The 24,819-nt window shown below is 40.2% G+C and overlaps 1 protein-coding gene across 6 annotated transcripts in view; it reads right to left on the bottom strand.

The window, feature by feature from the left end:
• ACTR8 (actin related protein 8) overlaps nucleotides 1-21,626 on the bottom strand; it is a 29,021-nt gene extending 7,395 nt beyond the window's left edge. The window contains exons 1-16 of one of the 6 annotated variants that reach the window (XM_089522659.1): nucleotides 21,384-21,626; nucleotides 16,760-16,930; nucleotides 15,813-15,923; nucleotides 14,453-14,557; nucleotides 12,769-12,978; nucleotides 12,024-12,197; nucleotides 11,778-11,855; nucleotides 11,048-11,141; nucleotides 10,249-10,381; nucleotides 9,496-9,649; nucleotides 7,095-7,190; nucleotides 6,588-6,728; nucleotides 5,303-5,567; nucleotides 3,995-4,158; nucleotides 2,102-2,712; nucleotides 3-149 (exon numbers count right to left, since the gene is read on the bottom strand). In XM_089522659.1, the coding sequence (XP_089378785.1) occupies nucleotides 2,569-2,712; nucleotides 3,995-4,158; nucleotides 5,303-5,567; nucleotides 6,588-6,728; nucleotides 7,095-7,190; nucleotides 9,496-9,649; nucleotides 10,249-10,381; nucleotides 11,048-11,141; nucleotides 11,778-11,855; nucleotides 12,024-12,197; nucleotides 12,769-12,978; nucleotides 14,453-14,557; nucleotides 15,813-15,923; nucleotides 16,760-16,930; nucleotides 21,384-21,536 (2,193 nt within the window). In that variant the 5' untranslated portion in view covers nucleotides 21,537-21,626 and the 3' untranslated portion in view covers nucleotides 3-149; nucleotides 2,102-2,568. Of the gene's footprint in view, nucleotides 1-2; nucleotides 150-2,101; nucleotides 2,713-3,994; nucleotides 4,159-5,302; nucleotides 5,568-6,587; nucleotides 6,729-7,094; nucleotides 7,191-9,495; nucleotides 9,650-10,248; nucleotides 10,382-11,047; nucleotides 11,142-11,777; nucleotides 11,856-12,023; nucleotides 12,198-12,768; nucleotides 12,979-14,452; nucleotides 14,558-15,812; nucleotides 15,924-16,759; nucleotides 16,931-21,383 lie in introns of those variants that run through there. The other 5 variants (XM_089522680.1, XM_089522669.1, XM_089522688.1 and 2 more) reach the window with 5 other exon arrangements.
• Between the last annotated feature and the right edge of the window lie 3,193 nt (nucleotides 21,627-24,819).

Raw genomic sequence — 24,819 nt, 5'->3', positions numbered from 1 at the left:
ACCTCATGCTTAATGATGACTTACTGCAAATGCCCATGGCAAAAAAAGATTTTTGAACAAACCCATTATGAAACTACTTAGATGAAGGTTCTGTACTGCATGCAGAGACAACATGTCCTCCTGTTCTGACACCAGTAGTATGGAAACACCTTTGGGTAAAGGGAAGAAATGTTGACTTACCATTCAGAAATTGAATCAATTAGTTTTAAGTTAGGAGTAGCAACCAGATTTTGGCCTATTATTAGCCTTTAGGGGGTATCTGCACTGATTTTAAAGACCAGAAAGTCCTAGTTTTTGTTCTTTTTCTTTGAGTTTTTTTGGGGAGGGGTAGGGAGGGAGCCATTCGACAGTTGACGTATCCCACAGTATTTTTGGTTTGGTTTGTGTGAATCTGAAATCCTAGGAAAAAATGCCACTTTGAAACAGAAAACTCAAGATATCTCAAGATACATATATGGAGGTACCATTTGAAACAACAAAAACAAAAAGTCCTGGATCTTTCAGTCAGTGTAGATAGGCCCTTAAAGCACTACAGTAATTGCTTGGATATAAGGTATCAAATGGACCGTTCCTTTCATGCTGATGGGAACACCCTTCTGTTCTAAAGCTATCCGAGAAGAATAGTTGTTGCAGGAGGGAATACACAAGAATGTTTTCTGCCTGCACCTAAATTAGAGAATCTATACGTTTGGACTATTTGATCATCTCTAAAACTAAGCTTTTAAAATGGTTCTGCTAGATCAGTTTTCAATAGCTGCATTCTGCTTTTAGACTTCCCACTCTTTTTGATTCTTAAAAATTGGTTTTATCATTCTCTGTCTTATATTTGAATATTTTGTTTTAAAAAATGTTATAAGCCACCCTGCATGCTGTGTTTGCAGTGGAGGCAGTAAGGTAAATAAAAATAAAAAAATACAAACACTGATTTTTAAGAACTGCTTTAGTGTTTCCACTGTGTTTCCACTTTTATCCTGCTGCTGGAAGATTTTAAAACACTAATTCCACTATAAAAAAATAAAACAAAACAGTAGGGCACATATTAATTACAATATGTAATTAATATGTGCCTTTACTGACCTGTCGCTATCACAATAACAGAACTTCTTATGGCTTTTGCTGTTTCTAGAAGAGCAATTAAACACATAGAGCAGTGATGGCGAACCTATGGCACGCGTGCCAGAGCTGGCACTCAGAGCCCTCTCTGTGGGCACATGTGCCATCGTCGCAGCACAGAGTTTGCCAGAGTTTGTTACTAGAAAGCCAGAGGGACATGGCACTTTGCAATAAATAAGTGGGTTTTGGGTTGCAGTTTGGGCACTCGGCCTCTAAAAGATCCACCATCACTGACATAGAGTATTTATATTTATTAATTACTGCAGTTACTGCTTTAGCAGAAGGTTAAGCCCTTCTAATAGATAATTTGTATCAAAGTATTTCAAGCCAGCAAAATAGATGTCGGAGGCTGCATCCACACAGCAGAAATAGTTTGACATCACTTTAACTGTCATGGATGAATGATATGGAATGCTATGGAATTCTGGGAACTGTAGTTTTGTGCCACAATAAATTGCAAATCCCAGACTTCCATGGCATGGAACCATGGCAGTTAAAGTGGTGTCAAACTGGATTATTTCTGCAGTGTGGATGCAGCCTGAGAAGGACAAATGTCTCAGTAACAGATTATACAAAAAGCTGGTTTTGTCTTGCTACTATGTGTTTACAGCCACGTGCCCTCTGTAACAGCTAATACAATTACTTATTGGGGATAAAACCAAGAAGGGATGCTAGAAGCACTAGTGAACCACTGTTCCATTGTTGGTGCTCACCGAGCCCTTTTCTGGGAAGCCAGCAAATTCCGAACTGGGCTTTGAGAGCTGATTTTGCTAACCTACATGATAGAAGTACAATGCTTTTCAAAAGAAAAAAGTTTCATATTTTTATAATTGAAAGAGTGGTATGTTGGTACTGAAGCATGGAGGCTTGAGTATCTCAGATATTCAGATGGTATTATTACTCCAAACTCTGAAAGTTACAAATAGTCATTCATGTTAAGAATTATTCATTCTTATTGCAGTAGAGAGGGAAGAAGACAAACACATACTTATTCTTTCTTCAAATTCAGCAAACAGATGTCCAAGAAGTACAAATGTCTCAAAGAAGTTGTAAAATGTTGATTTTCTTTTCCTACAAATGTAATACGTGTTTCGATGGAAAAATAAATTTTTGTTTGGCAGTCTATAGTTTTGGACCAAATCTTTGTTTCTTGTGATCCCCTGCCTTCCATCAGCATCCTTCCTATAACATACCAAAGGCCATTATGTTTTGCTTGAGAAAGACTGGCTTATTCACAACTCACTGTAGCTAGATTAGACCCACAGAATTCACTGATACTGCTCAAAAGAGTAGAAATTCTCTATTATTGTTACACCCTCATTTTTAAAATGTTACAGAACACATACACATTTCCTTTATTTTATTTTATTTAAAAAAAAGGATCATGGGCAAGTTTGGAATTCTAAAGGAAAAACATTACAACCATCATTCCATCATCTCTAAAACTTTACTGTATCACCACACAAAAGCTGCTCTTTCACGTAACATTCGGACACCAAAACGCTGCCATTCTCGTTGATATATCCAGAGCTCCTGTGTTGTATCCAGGCATGCTAAAACAGCACCCCCTTTCCAAGCAATCAAGCGAGGATCCATATCCTAAGTTTAAAACAGACAGGAAAAGAATGGACAGGCAGTTAGTGAAATCTAAATATCACTATCTCACATATTTTACTTTAATACGATTCCTATTTCAGAAATGTGGCTAAATTTTACTGCAAAATATGTCTTGTTTAAAAATTCCTTGATAATATCCATAAACATAAATGAGCACAAACATACACTTTATGTGTATGTATCAAAAAGGATCATTTTGTTGATGCTGCACTAATGCTATGTCTTAATTTTAAGTAGAGAGGATGACTCTTTGAGTCTTATATGTTAGTTAAGCTCCTTGTGCAACACTGCAGTTCAGGTAAGAGCAACTGTGGTGGGTCCAGGCACCAATTTTCTGCTGTGGGAACTGCAGGAGCCACATGGACTGCCAGAAATGTCAAACCACAAAACAAAATCTCTGGAGGTTTCTGAAATTCCCTAATGTCTCCATAAAATCATCCTTTGAAAAAACATTACTGAAATCCAAAGACAGGACTTGCTACTTCTCCTCCTCCTCCTTCTTTGATTTATTTATATCCTGCCTTTCTTCCCAGTACAGAGACTCAAGGCGGCTAGCAAAATTTAAAACAGTCCAAGCTAAAACAATGCAAAGCATTAAAAAATACAAAGTTTAAGAAAGAAACAATTTCAAAAATTAAAAACATTACATATTCAAATTTAAAATTTAAATTTATAAAACTTGTACAGCACCCATGTCAGTATGAGAAAGCCTGGTGGCATGAAAATGTTTTTATCTGCTGCTGAAATGAAAGCAGGGATGGAGTCAGCCTGGCCCCTCTAAGGAGGGCATTCCAGAGCTTGGGAGAAGCCACCGGGAGGGCCTTCTCTTGCTCCCACCAAACGCACCTAAGATGGTGGTGAGACAGAGAGGAGGGCTTCTCCGGATGATCTCAGTGATCTAGTGGGTTTGTAAAGGGAGATATGATCGTTCAAATAGCCTAGACCCAAGCCATATATTCAAAAGTGATGTGTAGGCTTCCAGGATAAGCAATTTTTTGTCCCAAAAAGGGCAGTCCAGGGAGTCTAAGCATTAAAGATCACAAAAACAGCCTTGGGTTGCATTGTATTCATTCCTCCTATATTTCATGCTTTTGTCAATAAAGCATATGAACAGCTCTCTGTATAGGCCAATATATTCAATTATAAATTTCAGTTAACTATCTTTCTAAATAGCACATTTGTCTTTCCTTAAATATTAATCACCTTGTCCTCACTCTCAGCCACTGAATTTTTACCCCAATATAAATAATCTATACGGAAGTACCTTGGGTCTGGTAATGACTTCTACATTTTCAACAACTCTCCGAAAAGAAGGAGGCATTTTGTTGAGAATTCTATGTTGAAGAAATTCTTGGGCTTTGTGAAACATCAGACCACCTCCTACTACCAGGATTGAACTATACATTTTCTTCTTTGTATCATCTGATGCTGGAAAAACGCCAACATAAAAATGATATACAAATTGTGAAGAATACTTTAAAACCATACAAATTAGTGAACAGCTACTTCAAGACAAATTGGCCACAATTACTACTACTGAAATTTCTATTACTGTTATTGTTATCATGTCATACATTTTTAACCAGTCCAGGACTCTGACACAATCAAAATAAATACAGCTAAAAGTTAACAGCATACAAAAGTTTAAAAATATAATTAAACTATAAATAGAAGAAAAAACAGTTAAAGGGCTGACCATTAAAAATAAAAATAAAACACTGGCAGGCAGCCCATTATGAAAGGCCCTTTCCATCCTGAGCAGTCTTCAAAGGCCTGATGAAACAAAGCAAAACAAAAACTCTTAATCTTCCCACAGAATAACAGCAACATGGGCATCAGTTTAACTTCTCTAGGAAGGGAGTTCCAAGGCCTGAGAGCAGTTACTGAGAAGGTCCTCTCCTGTGTTCCCACCAGATGTACCTGTGAGGGCGGTGGAACAGAAAGAAGGACTTCCCCAGCAGATCTCAAAACACAGGCAGACTCATATGGAGAATATGGTCCTTCAGATAACCTGGACATGGACAGTATATAGCTCTATAGGTTGTTACCAGTAATAAACAGGCCATGGGTAATAAGAGATGTATTTTATGATGATGAAAACATGCAATCTTGGCCATAATACCAAAAATAATAAGTACTGTATATACTCATGTATAAGTCTATAAATTTTAGTGAAAAAAATTGTCCCAAAAAATCTGAGTTGACTTATCCATGGGTCAATTTAAGTACTGTATTTTAACTCTTACTTTTTAAAAAGGAACCATCCCCTGGTGAAAGGCAAAAGTCTAATCTGTCTTGGAAGCACTGACCTCTCCCCCTCCCCCTGCTTTCTCATCCATCCATCCATCCTTTAGGATGAGCACAAACAGTTATGCTTGCTGGAATTTTGTAAGTTCTTTGTCACTGTTTTCCTTTGCTTCATCCTTTACATCCTTTGCTCCATTCTTTTATCCTTGATTTATCCACGGGTCACTTCAAAATCCATAATTTTGACTCCAAAACCTGCCCTTGACTTATACATGAGCACCACTTATAGTTGAGTATATACAGTAAATGCATATAGTTTTCTTACCACAGCAATCAATACTATGTAGAATTGCTTTGTCAAGGCCTAAAGCTTTCCCTTCAAACTGAGATACAGCAGTTTTTCTGGACATGTGAGCTGTTAGTGGTTCTTCAGAATCATTTCCACCAATAATACACTCTCCGTGAGAAGTGCCTAACTCCACTTCTGGAGGATAGAGATTTTCAGCAACACTTGCAGATTGGCCACGCACATCTCCCTCAAATCCACTAGGCTTGGACATGGACTTCCGATCAGCTGTTGCTTTTGCAGACTTACAAAGCCAGAAACAAACAAAAAATCCACAATATGTTATCTTTAAAGAAGATTACACTACATTATATGTTCTGTAGCTTATTTTTTAAAAATGTTAAGTTTGAGCAGCCATGCAGACAAGACATCAACATCCCTGTCTATAAAGCCACAAAACTATTCCTCACTTTTCATACAAAGTAAAAGAATAAATAACATGAACAAAACTAGCATGTTATTCTTATATTCCACTCATCTGGATTGACTATAGTCAACATACTTAGCATTTTCCTCCATCCAGTTTGACAATCTGACTTCCCAAAGTCTGCTGACCAATTTACAGTCCCCTGCTTTCAGTAAAGATGGCTATTTCAATGGGGAAAGCACTACACAGCAGCAAAGCTATTCCAGAGAAAGTCCTGCCTTGACTTCTTACACCATCCATCATGGAAGGTGTTTGAAACAGGATCCCCAAATGGTGATTCATATGGGAAGATCTGAAATAATTAAAGCATCAGCCTTGCCACAGATATAGCATGTCACCAGGTTGTGTTCAATTACAAGGAAGCCTGACACTCATGTGCTCCCCTTTCTGATGACATGCACCGTTCTCTAGTGTAGCAGTCAAAAGATGAACTGTTTTTATCTGAGATTAATCACAATTTGTTTAATGATTAATATGGTTTGCTGAAACAAGTTAACTTAATAAACTATGGTCTGAAGCTGCCTTCTTCCAAATAGCCACCACAAGATGATACACATTTTGTCCAGGTTCAGACATGGCCTTAGCTGTAGTTATTCTAAAACTGAAACAAATACTTACAGCCTTATTGAGTCTGCATCAGAAGGAGAAATGTGCAAGCTCAAATATTACTGCGCAGTGCTAATGTAATGCAAAACTAGAACTGCCTCTAAACCTGCCCTATTAGTATAATTCTCTACCTAATCTCTGAAAGTAAAGTTTTAATTAATTATAATTAGATCTATGTGGAGAATGAGTCTCATAGGAGAAGAAAAAAAGAAGCAGCAGCTGCAAACACACCTGCTCCTGCTTACTTTGTGTAGCTAAGAGATAATGTTCATCATGTGGATCCTCAGGATCACCTTGCGATCTCTGTTGTAAAGATGTCATTTTCTGCCCCACAATTCCAAATGTTGCTGGATAAAATAATGCCATTGGAGCCTAATTGTGAGAGAAGGGGAAGGTTTCACATTCTTGCAAACTTTTTTTTTTACAGTTCCATCCAATAATGGCTTGTACATGTTTTATAATTAAAACAACAAGGTAACAGAATCAAACTGCATTCCAGGCAACACAACTCTTAGCAACAGCATACGTAGAAAGAAATATTTGATTTGATGCTATATAATCTGACTGTTCAGTATTAAAAAGTAATGACTAGCTATGTCATATTTCTACTAGTGTACATCTGTTGATGATTACAGCTAGTAAACAAAATGATTAGATAAGTAAGTTGCAGAAAATAATAAATCTCACTCCTTTTCCACTTGACTTTTGCAGCTCCCGAAACACAACATAATTGTTTACCTGTAATTTTTCATCTCCTAAGCGCAACTGATATAACAAAGCTGGGGAATCTGGGTGACGGACCTGGAACTCATGGTCTTTCAGTCCAGATAAATCCTGACAAAGAACACAGAAAAATGACATTAATGTTTTACAACACATCCTATCGATTATTTATTTATTTATTGTATTTATACTCCACTCTTCAGCCAAAAGGCTATCAGAGCAGCTTAAATTTTTTAAAATTAGACATTTCCTTGCCCTCAGGCTTACAATCTAAATATATAGATATATATCTACCTACCTACCTACACACACACACACATATTTATTCAAAGTTAGGTTTAACTGGACTTACTCTAGAGTAGCCAAGGTGAATAACAGACAAGACTCCTATATCTTTAATAGTTAACAGAGGCTGAAGCAGGAAGTTATGGCATATGTTCCACCAGGCAAACTATGCATTGTCTCCTCCCTGTCGCCTATTAGCTGCTATATGGTCCCCAATGTGACCATTTACTGACAGATGGAGAGCTGAAGAAACAGCAGCAGCAGCACTGTTGTTCTTCCCTTCTGGATCAGGAAGACATGGCATCAAATTCCACCAGGCAAACTATGCATTGTTTCCTCCCAAAGCACCTATGGCTAGAGGCTTCTCTTCTTTCTTCCCCACTCTCTCCCCTCACCAGTAAATTAGGGGGTAGGGTGGTTGATTAATAGCTTGGGATTTCTTTTTAAAATGAAAGTCTTATTTTATATTGTATGTTTATTGTATTTTACTCTGTAACCCTTGATTTCCTTAGGAAAAGTTGGGATATAAATAATAATAATAATAATAATAATAATAATAATTTGTACTTTCAGTTTTTTGCCAAGATGCTTTTCACAATCATAATGGAATTTCATTCAAAACAATAAGGCAGTGGATAAAGTTACACGAAGCAGCTGAAAAGCCAGAAGTGCAGAATGCTGAAAAGGCTGAGTTGAAGTTTTGATTAACACCTCAGTCCTATTGAGCATGATGAACACTAGACCAGCTGAAGCTGTGCTGAATCCAAACCCCTCCCTGTCCATGGATGCCACAAACTACTTAGACTCATCCAGGTCTAATGCTGTGCCAGCATTGTGGCTGCATTCTTAGGCTAGATGCACTTTAAAGCTAATGGAATGTCAACAGTTCCCTCACTTTGCCCTTTGTATTCTTTTTGGGGGTCATCTTCAGGCAAATCTTTGCCAGACAAACAGTTTTGATAATAAATTCCCTTGTTGGCAGATCTCGGAGATCAGCTGGTTAAAGACAGTTCTGCATAATTCCCTGAAGCTGGTGAAACTTTAAGTTAGGATTACAGTCTATATATAGGAAACCAGCAAAGGCCAAAGTTTTCTGAAGAACCACATTAGTCTTGTAATTTTTTTTCATGATGTTTGCTTTTCTTTCTCCTGTAGTGACCTGAACAATTGTTCCTTTGCAAATTAAAAAGAAGACAAATAAACTTCATCAGCAACTTTGTGAATGGAATGGACTAGACAGGATTTTTGTCTGATCCAGTTTGGTTCTTCTGAATTTTTCTGAATACAGAAAAGATAGCATTGAAAAGGTTGCCATTTTTGAGTAATGTAGAAAAATGGCTCCTAAAGAACAAAAGAACTGTATTACTAGGTATCAGCAAAGCTATATCCACCACTGCATTTCCATTAATGGTCAGAAGATGTTTTTGTGAAGCTCATAAGCAACATATGACAGTGAGAATCCTCTCTGATCTTTGGTCTCAGTGTCTCATCGCTGGAGACAAATTGCTTTCAGAAAGCCTCAATACAGCTGTTCACAGAAATATCCTCCCTGAATCTGACTGATCTTTTTTACAACTATCTAAATCTGTGGCCATAACAATATCCTTTGGGGATAAGTTCTACTTCTTCTGAGCCTGTCAATTTCATTGGATTATTTATTTTCCTGCCTTTTCCACACAGGTAGGTTATACAGAATACAAACAAAACAGGAAGCTTACACTGTGACTATTTTTGACAGGTTCTACAGAATGGCATAAAGATATAATAGGAACACTAACACCTGAATGCACCAAATAAAGCTACTCATAAAGAAATGTAGCACAAAAATGAAGAAGTATCCGAACAGTAATTTTTTTGAAGTGATTCTGCTTAACTGATCTTCCAAGCAAATCTCAAGTACTTCTCCACTGCCTTATTGCAACTGAGAACTGGATGTCCCTGCATTCTAACAATTTGAGACACAAGGAAATAATGATGTCATATTTAGAATTTCTTTCATAAACCTCTGTCATCTTTCATCACACATCTAACAACTACAGGGTCCTTTTGATGAAAGCAAAGAGATCAAAAGATGGGCATGGAACAAAGCAAAGCAGGAGGGTATGGCTTCTTGCTTGGTCTTAAACCTTACCTGGTCTAAATGACAAAATGTTTCTTTTAAGTGCTGGAGGAGAAGGCAATCTGTCTTTTTAGATAAATGACAGTCTCTGTAAGGGAATCCAGCTCGCTGCATAAGCCAATAGAAGCATCTTGACACATCAGAGCCTCCATATGCAAGGCATAACCTAAGACAAAAATTAAGAGCATTTAGGGGTCTGATGTCTTTTTTTCTGAAACAAACCTTTGCATCTTGAGGCAGGAAGATTAAATAACTTAAGAGTAATGTTATAGAATAATGTTACAGAATAATGTTGGAAAGCCAGCATGATGTAGTGAAGTGCTGGACTATGGAGACTAGGGTTTGAATTCATACTCAGTCATGAAAACCCACTGAGTGACCTTGGGCAAGTCTCTCTGGGCTTCAGACTGAAGGCAAAGGCAGCTCTGGAACAAATCTTGCCAAGAAAGCCTCAAGGTTAGGGTTACCATAAATCAGAAATGACAACAACAATGTTAAATCGAGTATTACTCATCTACTCATGTCATTGATCAGAACCATGGTTTGCTGCAACAGCACACACATGCTTCACTGACTTCAGGAATCCCTAAGTCACAAACACAAAACTGTACTGGTATTTTAATGCTATGTCAAAAGCTTCTCAGTAGGATGTTGAATATTATAATATATTAAAAGGACTTTACCTAGCATATCACTCTTTGGCACAATCAGACTATGATGGAGGAATATTAAAATATATAAATACTCCTGCTTTTTGATAGTTACCTGGTGTTACGATGTGAAACACCATCTTCAACACAGCAGACACTTGTCTTCTGGTCCCCCACATCAACAACACATGCACTACCTAAGCCACTTCCAAAAGTAGCACAGACAGATTCTTGATGCACCACTATTCCTGAGAAAAGTACAGCAGGCAGATTATGCTTATACCCAGACATAGTGTTCATAAACATGCTACAAAGGGACAAATAAAACATGCCTATAGCTATCCATTTATTTGCAATCTGTCACCATGACAATAATTCTGAAAACACAGCCTTTCTATTTAATATTGCATCTATGACCCAGGACATTGTACCTTCCAGCTGATCTCTAAGCTTTGATTGACAAGCAATGAGACATTAAATAAAATCTTGTAGCTAGATCTCTTTATCTCTTATATCAAGCAACATGCCACCTACATACAAAAACTGAGCTGCTATCCCATACAGTTGTATGTGGATGTCTGCAGATGTGTACCAAATGGTTGGAAAAACGTACACAATCATGTTGTAGTATTCATATGATAATATATATCATCGTTGTCATCATCATATCCATTTCCATACTGCTTCCCATATCTAACAATATATACCACCATCATGTAACAGCAATCATTGGAAAGCAGTTCTCAGTTTTGGAGTCTGTGAGAACACCGAAGTTAACAGCAGCTGGTATCTGTATACATCTACATGGGCATGTAGTTTGAGGGATTCGGGGAATTTTAATCCAAAGCAGTAACATTTCCAAATTCTTCCATAACATCCATGGTGGATGTCTACAGAGGACACTGCTTTCTTACCTGAGAAGCCCATCTTCATTAGGATCATGTTTACTATTTCCTTCACATGTTGTTTATTATAAATGTCTGGAATTAATAAAATGCATCTGTAATACTGAGAAAGAGAAGAAAAATTAGAATTCTTCTTCATGGAGAAAGTTAGGAAACTGAAATAAATAAATAAATGGTTATTTTCACCATATAGGTATTTCAGTTAGGGCACCAGCAAACATAACAGGTTTGGGTTCTGTTATGCCACATTTTCCCCATAATTTTTCTCCAGCTCACTCAAATGGCCCTTGCATCTCAAATTCTGTTTCTGTTGGCAAGGTTATTATATGCTCTGTAAGCCTAAGTTGATACAAAGCTTATTTACCTACTTCAAAACTTCAGTTCTTCTACTTTCTTTTCAGCACTTCCCAGATCCCATTTTTTGTGCCCTGTGCTAAAATTTTAATACCCGTGCCCTGTGCTAAAATTTTAAGACTACCACAGTTGGCCCTCCTTATTGACGGATTCTGCATCCAAGGATTCAACCACCCATGGCTTGAAGTGACCCCCCCCCCCCAAAAAAAATTCCAAAAAACAAACTTTGATTTTGCCACTTCATATAAGGGATACTATTTTACAATGACATTTTATTTAATAGGACTTGAGCATCCACAGATTTCGCAGTCCACAGGTGGTCCTGGAACCAAACCAAGGACTCACTGTATAACCTTTGCTTTGCTAGTTTTTCTACTTAGTCTACCTTCTCCTGTCCATTTCTGTTGAATTTAACTCCAACGTTATGGCCTTCTGTTTCAGTGCTGACTTTTTGCTTCTTATCCTAAAAGGTGTAAAACACATCAGGGCCATTAGATGACCCCAGGGGAGAGATATGTGGAAAAAACTGTTACTTCACTACAAATGGCTTTAGTGGCCAAATTCTTTTACAAAAAGAATGATGGAAAATCAGGGTCACAGTCACATTCAGCTGAAGCAAGTCACAGCTTACCTTCAAATCTTTCAGAGGTATTTCTAAATATTTCTGGATTGCATGTGACCATATTACTTCAAGATCAGCTAGGACTGCTGTAAGGGAGCCACCGGGTAGTGAGTGAAGATTAAGCTGTCCTCGTCGGATAGGCCAATGAATACTGTAACAGTCCAGAGGGTTAACATACAATGCCTGAAAAGAAAAACCCAACATATTTTCTCTGTCTTATTTTTGCCTCTAGTTTAATTATTTCTATTTATTTATGCTGTACTTCCATATTTGTTGACATCCAAATTGGGTTGTCCTTCTCTTTCTGAAGCTTTCTACCCTTAAGAATTTTAGGGCTTCTTGGGAGGCAGCAGCCAAGTGTGCGTGCCAATGCTGACAGAAACAGCAAAATTCAGTGGAAGTTCAACTGGACTGTTACATTTATAATTTTACCCTCATTGTTTTATAGCTGTTTTGTATTTTATGTTGTTAATTTACCCATACAAGATCTAGAAAATTAAGTTACTGGGAATTCTGAAGTGTAAGGAGTAAAACAAAACAAAATAAATCTCATTCAAAATATAATCATTAAAACTTTCATAAAGTTTACTGTACAGCATATGATGAGTAGCAAAGCCAAAAGTGACAGTGGGAAGAGTTTATAGCAGGGGTACTCAAACCTTTTACCCCTTTACATATACACATGAACGTCACTCTCTCCCCATTCAACAGGACCTGGAACAATGAATGCAAGCTCCAGGAAAAGAGATTTCACCTCAACATTAGGAGGAACTTCCTGACAGTAAGGGCTGTTTGACAGTGGAACACACTCCCTCGGAGTGTAGTGGAGGCTCTTTCTTTGGAGGTCTTTAAGCAGAGGCTGGATGGCCATCTGTCGGGGATGCTTTGATTGAGATTTCCTGCATGGCAAGGGGTTGGACTGGATGGCCCTTGTGGTCTCTTCCAACTCTACGATTCTATGATTCTAACATAGTATATAAATAAAAACATTTTGTTCATTTAGTGTGCATATTTTCATTCACACTATTTTGACATTTTATAAGGAAATGACATTACTCTGAATATGGCAGCCACAGATACTGGCGAAATGTCAGGAAGAAACTCTGCTAGAACATGGCCACATAGCCCGAAAAACCCACAAAAAACTATGGATACTGACCATGAAAGCCTTCAACTTCACATTAGATCAGTTTTATTTATGTAAATTTAGTATTTAGCTGAATGCATGTGTAAATTTTACACATTAAAAAGTTTGAGATGAGGTGGAGGGAACAGGGCCTCCAAGTCTTATGCCCCCTTTAGCAACTCTCATGACCTCTGGGGGTCCCGCCACACTGTTTGAAAATCACTCCATCCCCTCCTTCCTGTGCATTTCCCCATTCTACCTCCCTGTCAACCATTCTCCCTTACTGTGCCATCTATCTCTCCCTCCTGCCATGTATATATATGCATGTGCACACATTTGCTGACATGCCCATGCCATCATAGAGTAGCCCATGCATCACAGTTTCCCCGTCCCATCTGTAAAAAAAATCTGAACGAACATCTAGTAGGGGCAATATCAGAGAGACAGAAGAAAAAGTGAAAAATGCAAGTTTTAAAGGATAGCCTTCTAGTGTTGTTTTGTTTCTCATAGGGAAATCTGCAAAAACAGTTGCCACTCAGAAAACTAAAAATCAGTCTTAACTGCAATGAGCAATTAGAGTCCTATTAGTGAGAAAAATAAATAATTATAAAATGATATGTAATGCAATTTTCTAAATATACTGCAGCATACAACGCAGTTTAGCTTTTATTTTTAACAAGGAACAAAATTTTAACAAAAATGAGGAAAACTCATATGCAGCATTTTGCCACAGTGTTCTTACTTGCCTCTACTGAAGAAACCAAATCACAGCTGCACTGAATGTACAAGGCAGCCCAGTTCAGTTTCCACTTTCCTTTATTGGACAAGTGTTACAAAAAAATTAAGGAAGAACAAATTAGATACAGCCTGGACTCCTATTAGTTTGAAACTTTTACAATAACAAAATGTCATTTGAAGGTGGTAATAAAAAGCCAATATTTGTTAGGCCACATAGGGGAAAAATAACCCCATCTAAAGATTGTGCCACCCACCCACTTCATTTGCAACTATGTTCACTCCTGCTTATTTCTTCACTTGAGGCTTATAAATCTGGCTGGTCAAGAGATAACCAGGAAAGAAAGCTTACAAGAGGTTTCTGTCCTTCTTTTTTATCTTCAGCCCACCAATGTACCCAGATATAATCTAGGTAAATGTTGAGAGAGTAAAAAAAAAAAAAGGGGGGGGGGCTTCTCACGTTGGCTAATTACTTTGTACACAGCCATTGTTGATGATCCAAGTACAACTTTTAAAAATACACATGGCTATGCAGTTGTTAAGTCCAAGTTAGATAGGCAAGGAGACTGATACTTACTTCTTCTCCAACAACATATTCTGGGTGATGTCCAGTGTTTGTCCATTTTGTCCCAGAGCTGTGTTCTAAAATGGCAGGTCTCATCTGTCTGTTATAAGATCGAGCCTAAAAAATGTAAATTCCAAACATGAAATAAGAGTGGGAAAATATTAGCATACTTGAAACTCATCTAGGTCTGAATGTGTATTATTTTATTCATATGCTGTCTAAAGACAGGTGAATCTGTGTGTATGTGTTGGTAAATGCTGCTTGAATTGCTTAAACTTGATCCAAAGAAATAAAGCTCCAGAGGAGTATTACTTTGTTGTACCAAAAGTAACAGTCAGTCTGGTAGCACCTTAAATAACACTGAGAGCTGCTTCACCTGCACATGGCAAAACATAAAATAAAATAAAATACAGCAGTCTTGTGGCACCTTAAAGCCTAGAATCATAGAATCAACTCGGACCAGAGCTTTGAATTTACTGTACAGCATATGATGATATGATGGTATTTATTTACTTCTAGGACTACAACTCCCATAACCCCTAGCCAGCATGGCCACTGCTCTAAGCCCAGATTCTGACTGGTAGTGCTGCATAAGTCTCAGGGAGAGGCTTTCACATCACCCTTTTTTCAGCAGACTAAGGGCATATACAGACAGGCTAAAATAAAGCTGCTTCAGGCCATTTTGGAGATATGCTGTTTAAATGATTCATGCATCCGAAGAGTCTGGAAGCCACATGAAATTCACGCTCCAGTCCTAAGGACTGGAATGTGGCTTTGGCGCAGCTTCTGAATTCTTAGGATGCATGCATCATTTAAACAGCATACCTCCAAAGTGGCCCGAAGCAGCTTTATTTTGGCCAGTCTGTATGGGGCCTAAGTTTTTCTGAATGTGGGATGTGCATTCTGTCACTGAGCTATGATGCCTTCCTACCCCTTCAACTAATGTGAAAAAATGAAAGGAGCAATCCTATGGTCCCTTGGGTGGCTGTATTCCACCTGGTGAACCTCTACATCTGCCCAGAGAGAGGAAAGCTCATTCACAGAGGTCCTCCTTGGCAGGAAGTTCTGCTACTGCAGCTATTCCCTCTGTATTAAGTGGGAAATTGGTGTGACACTTCCTGCCTGTATCAGTGTTTCTCCAGCTTTAAGAGGTAAAAAGGTGGGTGATGGGAGCAGCTCAGGGAAGGATGCAAATCCACTGGATTTTGTTCGCTCAACACGCCACAGAAATGAAGCCAATGCTCCTTCACCACAACCTCTATTCTGCTCCCTACAAGATTGCTCAGCCCATTTATTATAAGGTGCCAGCAGACTGCTGCTTTTATACCACAAAAACATAATTTCTATTAATGACAATGCACAGATAGGATACCTGATCAGGTGACACTGGTATACGTCTGGCACCGTTTGACATCTTTTTGGACCATATTGCTTGGTCAACCATTTTAAGACCATTTTGTCTTTGTTCAGTACTTTCAGGTTTCTAAATGAAAACAAACAAGACATTGGCTTTCCTCTATAAAACAGAAATACCTCTTTACAATGGATATTACAGTAGCCAGTAGAGCACACAAAGACTATACCAAATATGCCTTTCTGCAAAAAAATATATTTATAAAATTCCAAACTATTACCCCATGTGATTGATTTTTCTCACCATCTTTTAACTACCCCTCCTAGAATAAAGATCTTATTAGATCACAGTTCTAAGTATATATCTGCAGGCAGGTAGTGCAATGTTCTTGTATTTTTTTTAATGAGAGTTGGATTTCAACATCTGAAAGACCAAGGGTTTTTAAACAAGACTGTTTTAAATTTTGTTAGCTGCCTTGAGTCCATGTACTGGGAGGAAGGCGGGATATAAATAAATAAAATAATAATTTTCCATCCATGCACTACACAAGTTTTTTTTAAAAAAAAAAAGAACTTGTACACATGAGACAGCTAATTACACCGATAAAACAAAAAGGTACACACATGTACATAAAAATGACAGTGTACTTGCTGTTTTCTCACACAGCACTGATATCTGTCAAAAATAATCTTGTGCAATGTGGTCCCCAGTGTTAGGTTTACCCCTCTTCAATCTAGAGCAATGTATAACCTAATGCCATAGCCTTTGTCAATTCCCATATGAAACTGGCTCACATGATGCAAGACAAACACAAGTCACTATACAGACCAGGTGTTACTGCACAATCCAGGTACACTCTTTGAGAAGTGTGGATGGCTATGCAAATTAAGCACAAGAGGCTGAGTTTAGAAAACAATGCATTTCAAATGCACAGCTACTGGTTCACTCAAATGTGTAGGACTTACATTGAGTCCTTCTCTAAGAAGCCAACTGTCTTTGTGTATGGGTTGCCCTGGCTGTTTGTGTCTTCTTGCAATGATGTGAGGAATGCTGACAGGAAGTGTGTCTGTTGCTCTGCCAATCCGCAAGGTCATTGAGCCGGGATGTATCACCACAATGAAGTTGCTCTGTATTTGCTAAAAGACAAAACAAAATAGTTTAAAGAATACCACTAAAGGCTTTGTAGATGTCTAAATAAACAGCCCACAACTTTCTGAAAATCTATCCCCTCTTACAGTGTTGGAAATTTAAGTAATTTCCCCCTTGAGCTGTGTGTGTGTGTGCCTTCAAGTTGCATATCAATATATGAGGTTTTAATGGGGTTTTCTTAGGCAAGGAACACTCAGAGGTGGTTTTGCCAACTCCTTATTCTGAAATATAGCCTACTGCACCTAGTATTCATTGGTGGTTTCCCATCTAAGTACTAACCAGGGCTGACACTGCTTAGCTTTCAAGATCGGGTGGAATTTGGTGCCTTTAGGTGCCGGATGCTTCCCTGAAGAATGGCTGTTTGGGGGAGCTATTGCAATAAAACAGTGAAGGGGGAAGAGCTTTACTCATTGTGGAATCACAGTGTTGGAAGGGGTCTCATGGGCCATCCAGCCCAATGCAGATCATCAGGTAAAGCATCCCTAGCGTCATTTTGAAGACCCCACCACCTTTCTAGGCAATTGATTCCATCACCAAGCCATTCTCACAGTCACAAAGTTCCTTTTAACATTCAAACAAAATAGGATGATGAGAAGCTGGAACATGTCCAGAAGAGGGTGACCAAAATGGTGAAGGGTCTGGAAGTCATGCATATGAGGAGAGACTTGGGGGAGTTTGGTATGTTTAGCCTGGAGAAGAGACGTTTAAGAGGAGATATGATTTACGTATGTGAAGGGGTGTCATGTTGAGGATGAAGCAAACTTGTTTTCTGCTGCTCCAGAGATTAGGACCCAGAGCAATGGATTCAAACTACAAGGAAAGAGATTCCACCTAAACATTAGGAGGAACTTCCTGACAGTAAGAGCTGTTTGACTTTGGAACACCACTGTCTCAGAGTTTGCTGGAGTCTTCTTCTTTGGAGGTTTTTAATCAGAGGCTGAATGGCCATCTGTCGGGGGTGCTTTGTGAGTTGCTGCATGGGGGGTTGAATTGACTGGCCCCTGTGGTCTCTTCCAACTCTATGGTTCTATAATTCTATGAAAATTTATTCTCCTGTAACTTAAAACTATTAGACATGGACCTACCCTTCTGGGCAGCACAGAGCAGGCCTGCCCCTCCTCTCTTCTCTGTGGCTGCCCTGAAGATATTTGTTGGAGTACAATCATGTCATCCCCTCAGTCTTTTCTTCTCCAAGCTGAACAAGCCCAGCTACTTCAACCTCTCCTCTATTCCACTTAACATCCTTGTTGCCCTTCTCTGAACCTACTCCAACTTGCCTACATCCTTCTTATTATGAAGCAACCAGAAGTAAATGTCATACTCCAGATGAAGCCTGACTAGTGCAGAATATAGGGATGCTATTACTTCCCTTGAATTTGAAACTATGCTTTTATTCATGCAGGTTAAAATAGCACTGGCCTTCTTTATGCAGCATCACACTGCTGGTTCATGTTGAACTTATGACTGATAACAATCCTAAAGCCCTTTTTGCATATAGTACTGCTGAACCATGTACCCTGCTTTCCCGCATCCTATGCATGTGCATTTGGTTTTCATGGCATGTCTACAACCCTGTGAAGAAGACAAGACCAGCAGAAAGTAAATTCAAACTTGATACTACCTAACTTGAATGATTCAAAGGGGTCTTGTAACACCATTGAGACTAACTGAAAGAAAGAAGTTAGTAGCATACACTTTGCTAGACAGAGGCTGCATCCGCAGTGCAGAAATAATCCCACTCGACACCACTTTAACTGCTGTGGCTCAATGCTATAATTCTATGATTCTATGATTCAACAGAATTCTGGGAAGTGTAGTTTGTTGCTGGTTTCAAACCGGATTATTTCTGCAGTGTGGATGCAGCCTAAGCTTACTTGATCAGATGCATGGAGTGGTGCAACTCTGGAAACACCTTATCCACCTCATTTGGATAAATGTACAGTAGGACCTCCATATCCATGGATCTTTTTGTATGTATTTATCCAGCCATCGACAGCTTGAAAATATTTTTAAAAATATAAATTCCAATAAGCAAATTTTGATTTTGCCATTTTTTATATAAGGGACACCATTTCACTATCCCATTGTATATAATGGGGCTTGAGCATCTAGAGATTTTATTATCCACTGGGGAGGAGTCCTGGAACCAAACCCTAGCAGATACCAAGGGCCCCCACTGTATAAACTAAGACTTAATCTGCAGCATCTACACTAAAGAAATAAATGCAGCCAGACACCGCTTTCACTGCCATGCCTGAATGCCAAGGAAATTTTGGATTTGTAGTTCTACGTCATACACTCTCAGCCTCAGAAGATGCCACCTCTGAACAAACCTTGCCAAGAAAACCCCATAAGTCACAAATGACTTGAAGGCACACAACAACATCTTTTGTGAGACATTTAGCCTTCTCTGTCACAGAGACTGGTCCCCAGAAAACTACAAATCCCAGGTATTCATAGCATGGAGCCACGGCAGTTAAAGTGGTGTCAAATGGCATTATTTCCGCAGTGTGCATGTAGCCATTATCTGCCTTCAAGTCATTTCCAACTTATGGTGACCCTTAAGGGTTTTATTGGCAAGAGCCATCCCAGTTAAAGCTATGTCAAACCGCATTCATCCTGAAATGTGGCAGCAGCACAGCCATTAAAACAACAACAACAACAAGGTGATGCCATTCTGGAGGATCTCGGCTAAGCCATGGAAAACCCCTGGGGCTGACCTTAGGCAAGTCACACTCTTTCAGCCTCCTCAGAGGAAGGCCATGGCAAAGCTTAGTGGTTTGAAGGCTGGACTTAGGACTCTGGAGACCAGGGTTCGAATCCTGGCATGGCCATGGAAACCCTAGGTACTGAGACCCAGTCTGGCATAGTGGTTTGAGCGCTAGACTAGGATTCTGGAAACCAGGGTTTGAATCGGCCATGGAAACCCACTGGGCAAGTCACACTCTCTCAGCCTCCTCAGAGGAAGGCAGTGGCAAACCCTTTCTGAAGAAACGTGCCAATAAAACCCAGGGATGGCTTCTCTTTAGGGTGGCCATTCAGTCAGAAACGACTTGTAGCCTCACAACAACAACAACAACCAAATGCATTTAGAGGAAGTAGACTGAAGTCTACAAAAGTTCATGCTTCCAACTTCTCTCTGTGGTGCTTTAAGATCTCTCTCCAAACAGCCATTCTGGGCACTGAGACCCAATGGCTCTCGGATTCTAGAGACCAGGGTTCGAGTCACACTCTCTCAGCCTCCTCAGAGGAAGGCAGTGGCAAACCCTTTCTGAAGAAACGTGCCAATAAAACCCAGGGAGAGCTTCTCTTTAGGGAGGCCATTAAGTCAGAAACGACCTGAAGGCACACAACATCATCATCATCATCATCAACAACAACCAAATGCATTTTGAGGAAGTAGACTGAAGTCTAGGAAAGCTCATGTTGCCAACATCTTTAGTTAGTCTCAAAGGTGCTACAAGATCTCTCTTAATAATAATAATAATAACAATAATAATGACAATAATAAAAATACCAAAACCTTCTGAGGAAGTAGATTGAAGTCTATGAAAGCTCATGCTGCCAACTTGTTTCTTTGGTTAGTCTCAAAGGTGCTACAAGATCTCTCTAAATAATAGTAATGATACCAGAAGCATCTGAGGAAGTAGACTGAAGTCTACAAAAGTTCATGCTTCCAACTTCTCTCTGTGGTGCTTTAAGATCTCTCTCCAAACAGCCATTCTGGGCACTGAGACCCAATGGCTCTCGGATTCTAGAGACCAGGGTTCGAGTCACACTCTCTCAGCCTCCTCAGAGGAAGGCAGTGGCAAACCCTTTCCGAAGAAACGTGCCAATACAACCCAGGGAGAGCTTCTCTTTAGGGTGGCCATTCAGTCAGAAACGACCTGAAGCCTCACAACAACAACAATGGCAGTCACTTAGATGTTTATCACACTATACTCTTATAGTGCTACTATGCCACTTTGACTCCTCTAGCTGCCTCCTGTTGCATTCTAGGATTGGCAGTTTTAAGGAGGGGTATTTAGAATTCTCAGGCAGAGAAGTTCTCTAAATAGCCCTCCTTAAAACTGCCAATCCCAGAATGCAACAGGAGGCAGCTAGAGGAGTCAAAGTGGCATAGTAGCACTATAAGAGTACTGTATAGTGTGATAAACATCTTAGTGTTTTGAGGGCTGGACGTAGGCCTCTGCTGGGGGCCAGGGTTCGAATCCTGGCTCTGGCATGGAGACCCAGAGGGCGACCCTGGGCGAGCCACACTCTCTCAGCCCCAAGGCAAGCCCCATCCTCAGGAAGCCTTGCCAAGAGAACCCCAGCAGAGGAGGCCCACTGCCTGAGGGCGGCCAGAGGCCAGGAGGGCCTCGAAGGCACTCGGCAGCAGCAACAACCCCATCTCCGCGGGAGTGTCTGCTGCCTGAGGAGGCGGCAGAGGGCCCTGACCTCCTGGAGGGGCTCGGCGACGGCGGCGGGGACGATGGGCCTCTTGGCGCCGCGCTGCTCCTTCTCCTTGTCGCGCTCCTTCTCCTTCCCGTTCTCCGAAGCAGCCGCCGCCGCAGCCGCCGCTGCCCCTTCCCCCTTCTCCGCTTGGGTCATCCCGGCTTCCCGGACACCGACAGCCCGAAAGGAGAGGCCGCGGAGAGACTCCGGAGGAGCTCTAGGGCCACTAGGCCAGGGCTCCTCCTGGAAGAGGCGGCGGCAACAAGGCCTCCCTCCCTCCCTCCCTCCCTGGGCCTGGCCAGAGCCCTGGCGGCGCAGTGGTTGGAGGCCTGTACTGCAGCCTCTCACTCAGTCATGAACCACAAGCGTATTTAATATCTATTATCTCTTTATCCATCATCATCATCATCATCATCATCTTCTTCTTCTTTATATCCCACTCTTTTCCCAGGACTAGGACTCAGATATTCTAGTGTGTTTTAGCTTTTCTTTGGGCACGTCCTACCTATTTTCCTCAAATATCCCTTCATCTCCATTGCCTTGTCCTCCTTTGTGGTGAGGGCAGGGTGCCCTCTTTTTCAGTGACATGCCCTTCTTTGCTAAGCCTTCTGTCCAGGAGGAATTCCCAAAATGTCCTCCACTTTGAGCATGACTAGGAAGAATGAAATTATTATTATTATTATGTATCCTACTCTTTTGCCAGAACTGTTATTTTGGGCATGCCCTACATCCTGGAAAAAGAGCATCCCTGTCTTCACTACAAAGGAGGACAAGGCAATGAAGGAAAAGGACATGAGAGAAAGATGTTTACTATCAATGGATGCCATCCTGCGGAGTCATTCGGTTGTCACAGTAATGGCTACAGAAGTGTGGTCCCTTGTGCAGCCAGTCATCCCACAAGTACATGCACACCTGCCTTATTGTCAGCTTGGAGGATGGGAGTGAATTGATTTGCACAAAGGTTGAGCCCTGGGCCATGGCATCTATTACATAATCAACTGCACAGCTGTGAAATCTATTGTTACTATGATGATGATGATGATGATGATGATGATGATACGGTTTATTTATAATCTGCCTTTTCCTTGTGGATTCAAGGCAGATTACAAAACAATTCATAAAAATTAGAAAATACACCCCCCTCAAATACATCACAGCAATATTATAGCAATGAAGTAATTATACAAAAATATAAAGAATACAGAGTACAAAATCCAAAATACATAGCATAATAATGGAGGCATAACATAGCGTAATAATTTAAATGGCAATCCCCAGCACTTCCCTGGCAGCAGAACAACTATCAATATCAAATTACATATGTTAAAATAACATGACATGGCATAATAATCGAGATAACATAACATAATAAGCAATAAAACAATCCCCATCTCTCCCCCGACAACAAAATAACAATCAAGTACAGATTACATGCTTAAAATAGTTATACTAGTTATAAATTAGATAGAGAAAAGGCAAATGGAGCAGGATCATCAGGGGCAGGCTAGGCTGTTTAAGATTAGCATTGTCTGCATCCCCTGCTCCACTATTAACAGTAATCTCCCTCTGGCTGTTGCCATCTCTCTCCATAGTTAATATACTACTAATAAAACAAAAGCAAAAAACATCCAGCCTAATGTCCACTGTAGGCTGATGATGTTCTCTGGGCTGGTTCAGCCAGTGTTCGGCTTTTGAACTGCCATTCTCCCGACATGCCTCCCTCTTACCACCACCAGACCGCTAGGCTAAAGTGTTTCTGTACCAGTGGGGTGATGGTCCTGGGCTTGGAGTCTGTTTTAAAGGTGCAGCTCTGCTGGCCTCTCTCCTCTCAGCTGTGCCAGTGGGGTTGATATGTGCCTTCAAGTCATTTCTTACTTAAGGTGATCCTTCAGAGGGAGTTTGTCATTGCCATCCAGAGGCTATGAGAGTATGATTTGCCCAGTGGGTTGATGTGACTGAGTGGGGATTTCAACCCTGGTCTCCAGAGTTTGGTGTTTGACTAGGGCACTGGGAGACCAGTGTTTGAATCTTGGCTTGGCCATGGAAATGCACTGGGTGACCCTGGGCAAGTCACTCTCTTAGCCCCAGAGGATGGCAATGGCAAACCCCTTCTGAAGAAACTTGCTAAGAAAACCTTATGCTAGGTTCTAGGTTATTGTTTTAGATTATATATATATATATATATATTTAACTTTCGTATGTTTAAATTTTAACTATATAGTCTTTTAATTAGGTTATGTTAATTGTCTTTTAAAAGTTGTTTTAATGTTTTTATATTCTGGGTCCTTTGGGTCCTTTTTGTGAGAAAGGCGGCATAGAAATAAAATAAAATAGGCATGCCTTAGGGTCACCAGAAGTAGGAAATCATTTGAAGTCAGAAAACTCCAGCATCTTAGTCCAATGATCAAACCACTATACCATGCTGACTTTGTTGTTCCTATGCTGGTGTGTATTTATAATACACAAGCAGCATATGGGATCTTAGCTACAGTCCTCATAGGATCAAGGAGCCCCAAATATTTTAAATTGCAATAGGTATAGCTCAAAATAATATTGTTGCTATGCTCTGTGATGGTTGTCAGCAAGACAGGTTATCATTATTTTGCCCTCGACATACATTTTGTGTAGCTGTATGTTTATCCAGTCGACTCACATCCAACCATTGAGGCAAACAAAAACTTTACTGTGAAACTTAGTAACAGTAACTACAAAGAGAGTGTGATTTGACCAAGGTCACCCTGTGGGTTTCCATGGCCGTGTGGGGATTCAAAGCCTGGTCTCCAGAATTGTAGTGCAACACCCAAACCTGCCCTATCGATCCTTGACCCTCATGGCTAACTGTCCAAGGAGGTGAAGCAACTGAGTTGCTGTTGAAATCTATAATTAATGCATCTTTCAGGGAAGGCCATTTTCCAGCTATTCTAAAAACAGCAGTGGTTAAACCACTATTAAAAAGCCTTCCCTTGATCCCCTGGACAGAAACAATTATAGGCCAGTTTTGCTTCTTCCATTTATGGGCAAAGTGATTGAGAGAGTGCCATTCTGCTCCAAGCAGCCTTGGAAGAAACCGATTATCTACATCCATTTCAAACCGACTTTAGGACAGGATATCGAGTTGAGACTGCTATGGTCGCCTGAGTCGATGATCTCCATCTGGGCATCGATAGAAGTGTGATCCTGTTGGTGCTTTTGAACCTCTAAGTGGCCTTCGATACCATCGACCATGGTATCCTTCTGGACTGCTTGTGGGAATTGGGGGCACTGCATTGCAGTGGTTCCGTTCCTATCTCTCAGGCAGATTCCAATTGGTGATGCAGGGAGACAGTTGCTCCTCGAAAAGGGAGCTAAAATCTGGTGTCCCCCAGGGCGCCATACTGCCTCCTATGCTATTTAACATTTACATGAAGCCGCTGGGTGAGATCATCCAGAGGCATGGGGT

This window comes from Sceloporus occidentalis, unplaced genomic scaffold, assembly GCF_023333645.1.
Source record: "Sceloporus occidentalis isolate IW3139 unplaced genomic scaffold, rSceOcc1.0.p SCAF_1, whole genome shotgun sequence".
Taxonomy (NCBI): domain Eukaryota; kingdom Metazoa; phylum Chordata; class Lepidosauria; order Squamata; family Phrynosomatidae; genus Sceloporus; species Sceloporus occidentalis.
The sequence above is the reverse complement of the archived record's forward strand: the minus strand, read 5'-3'. Positions and strand labels throughout refer to the sequence as shown.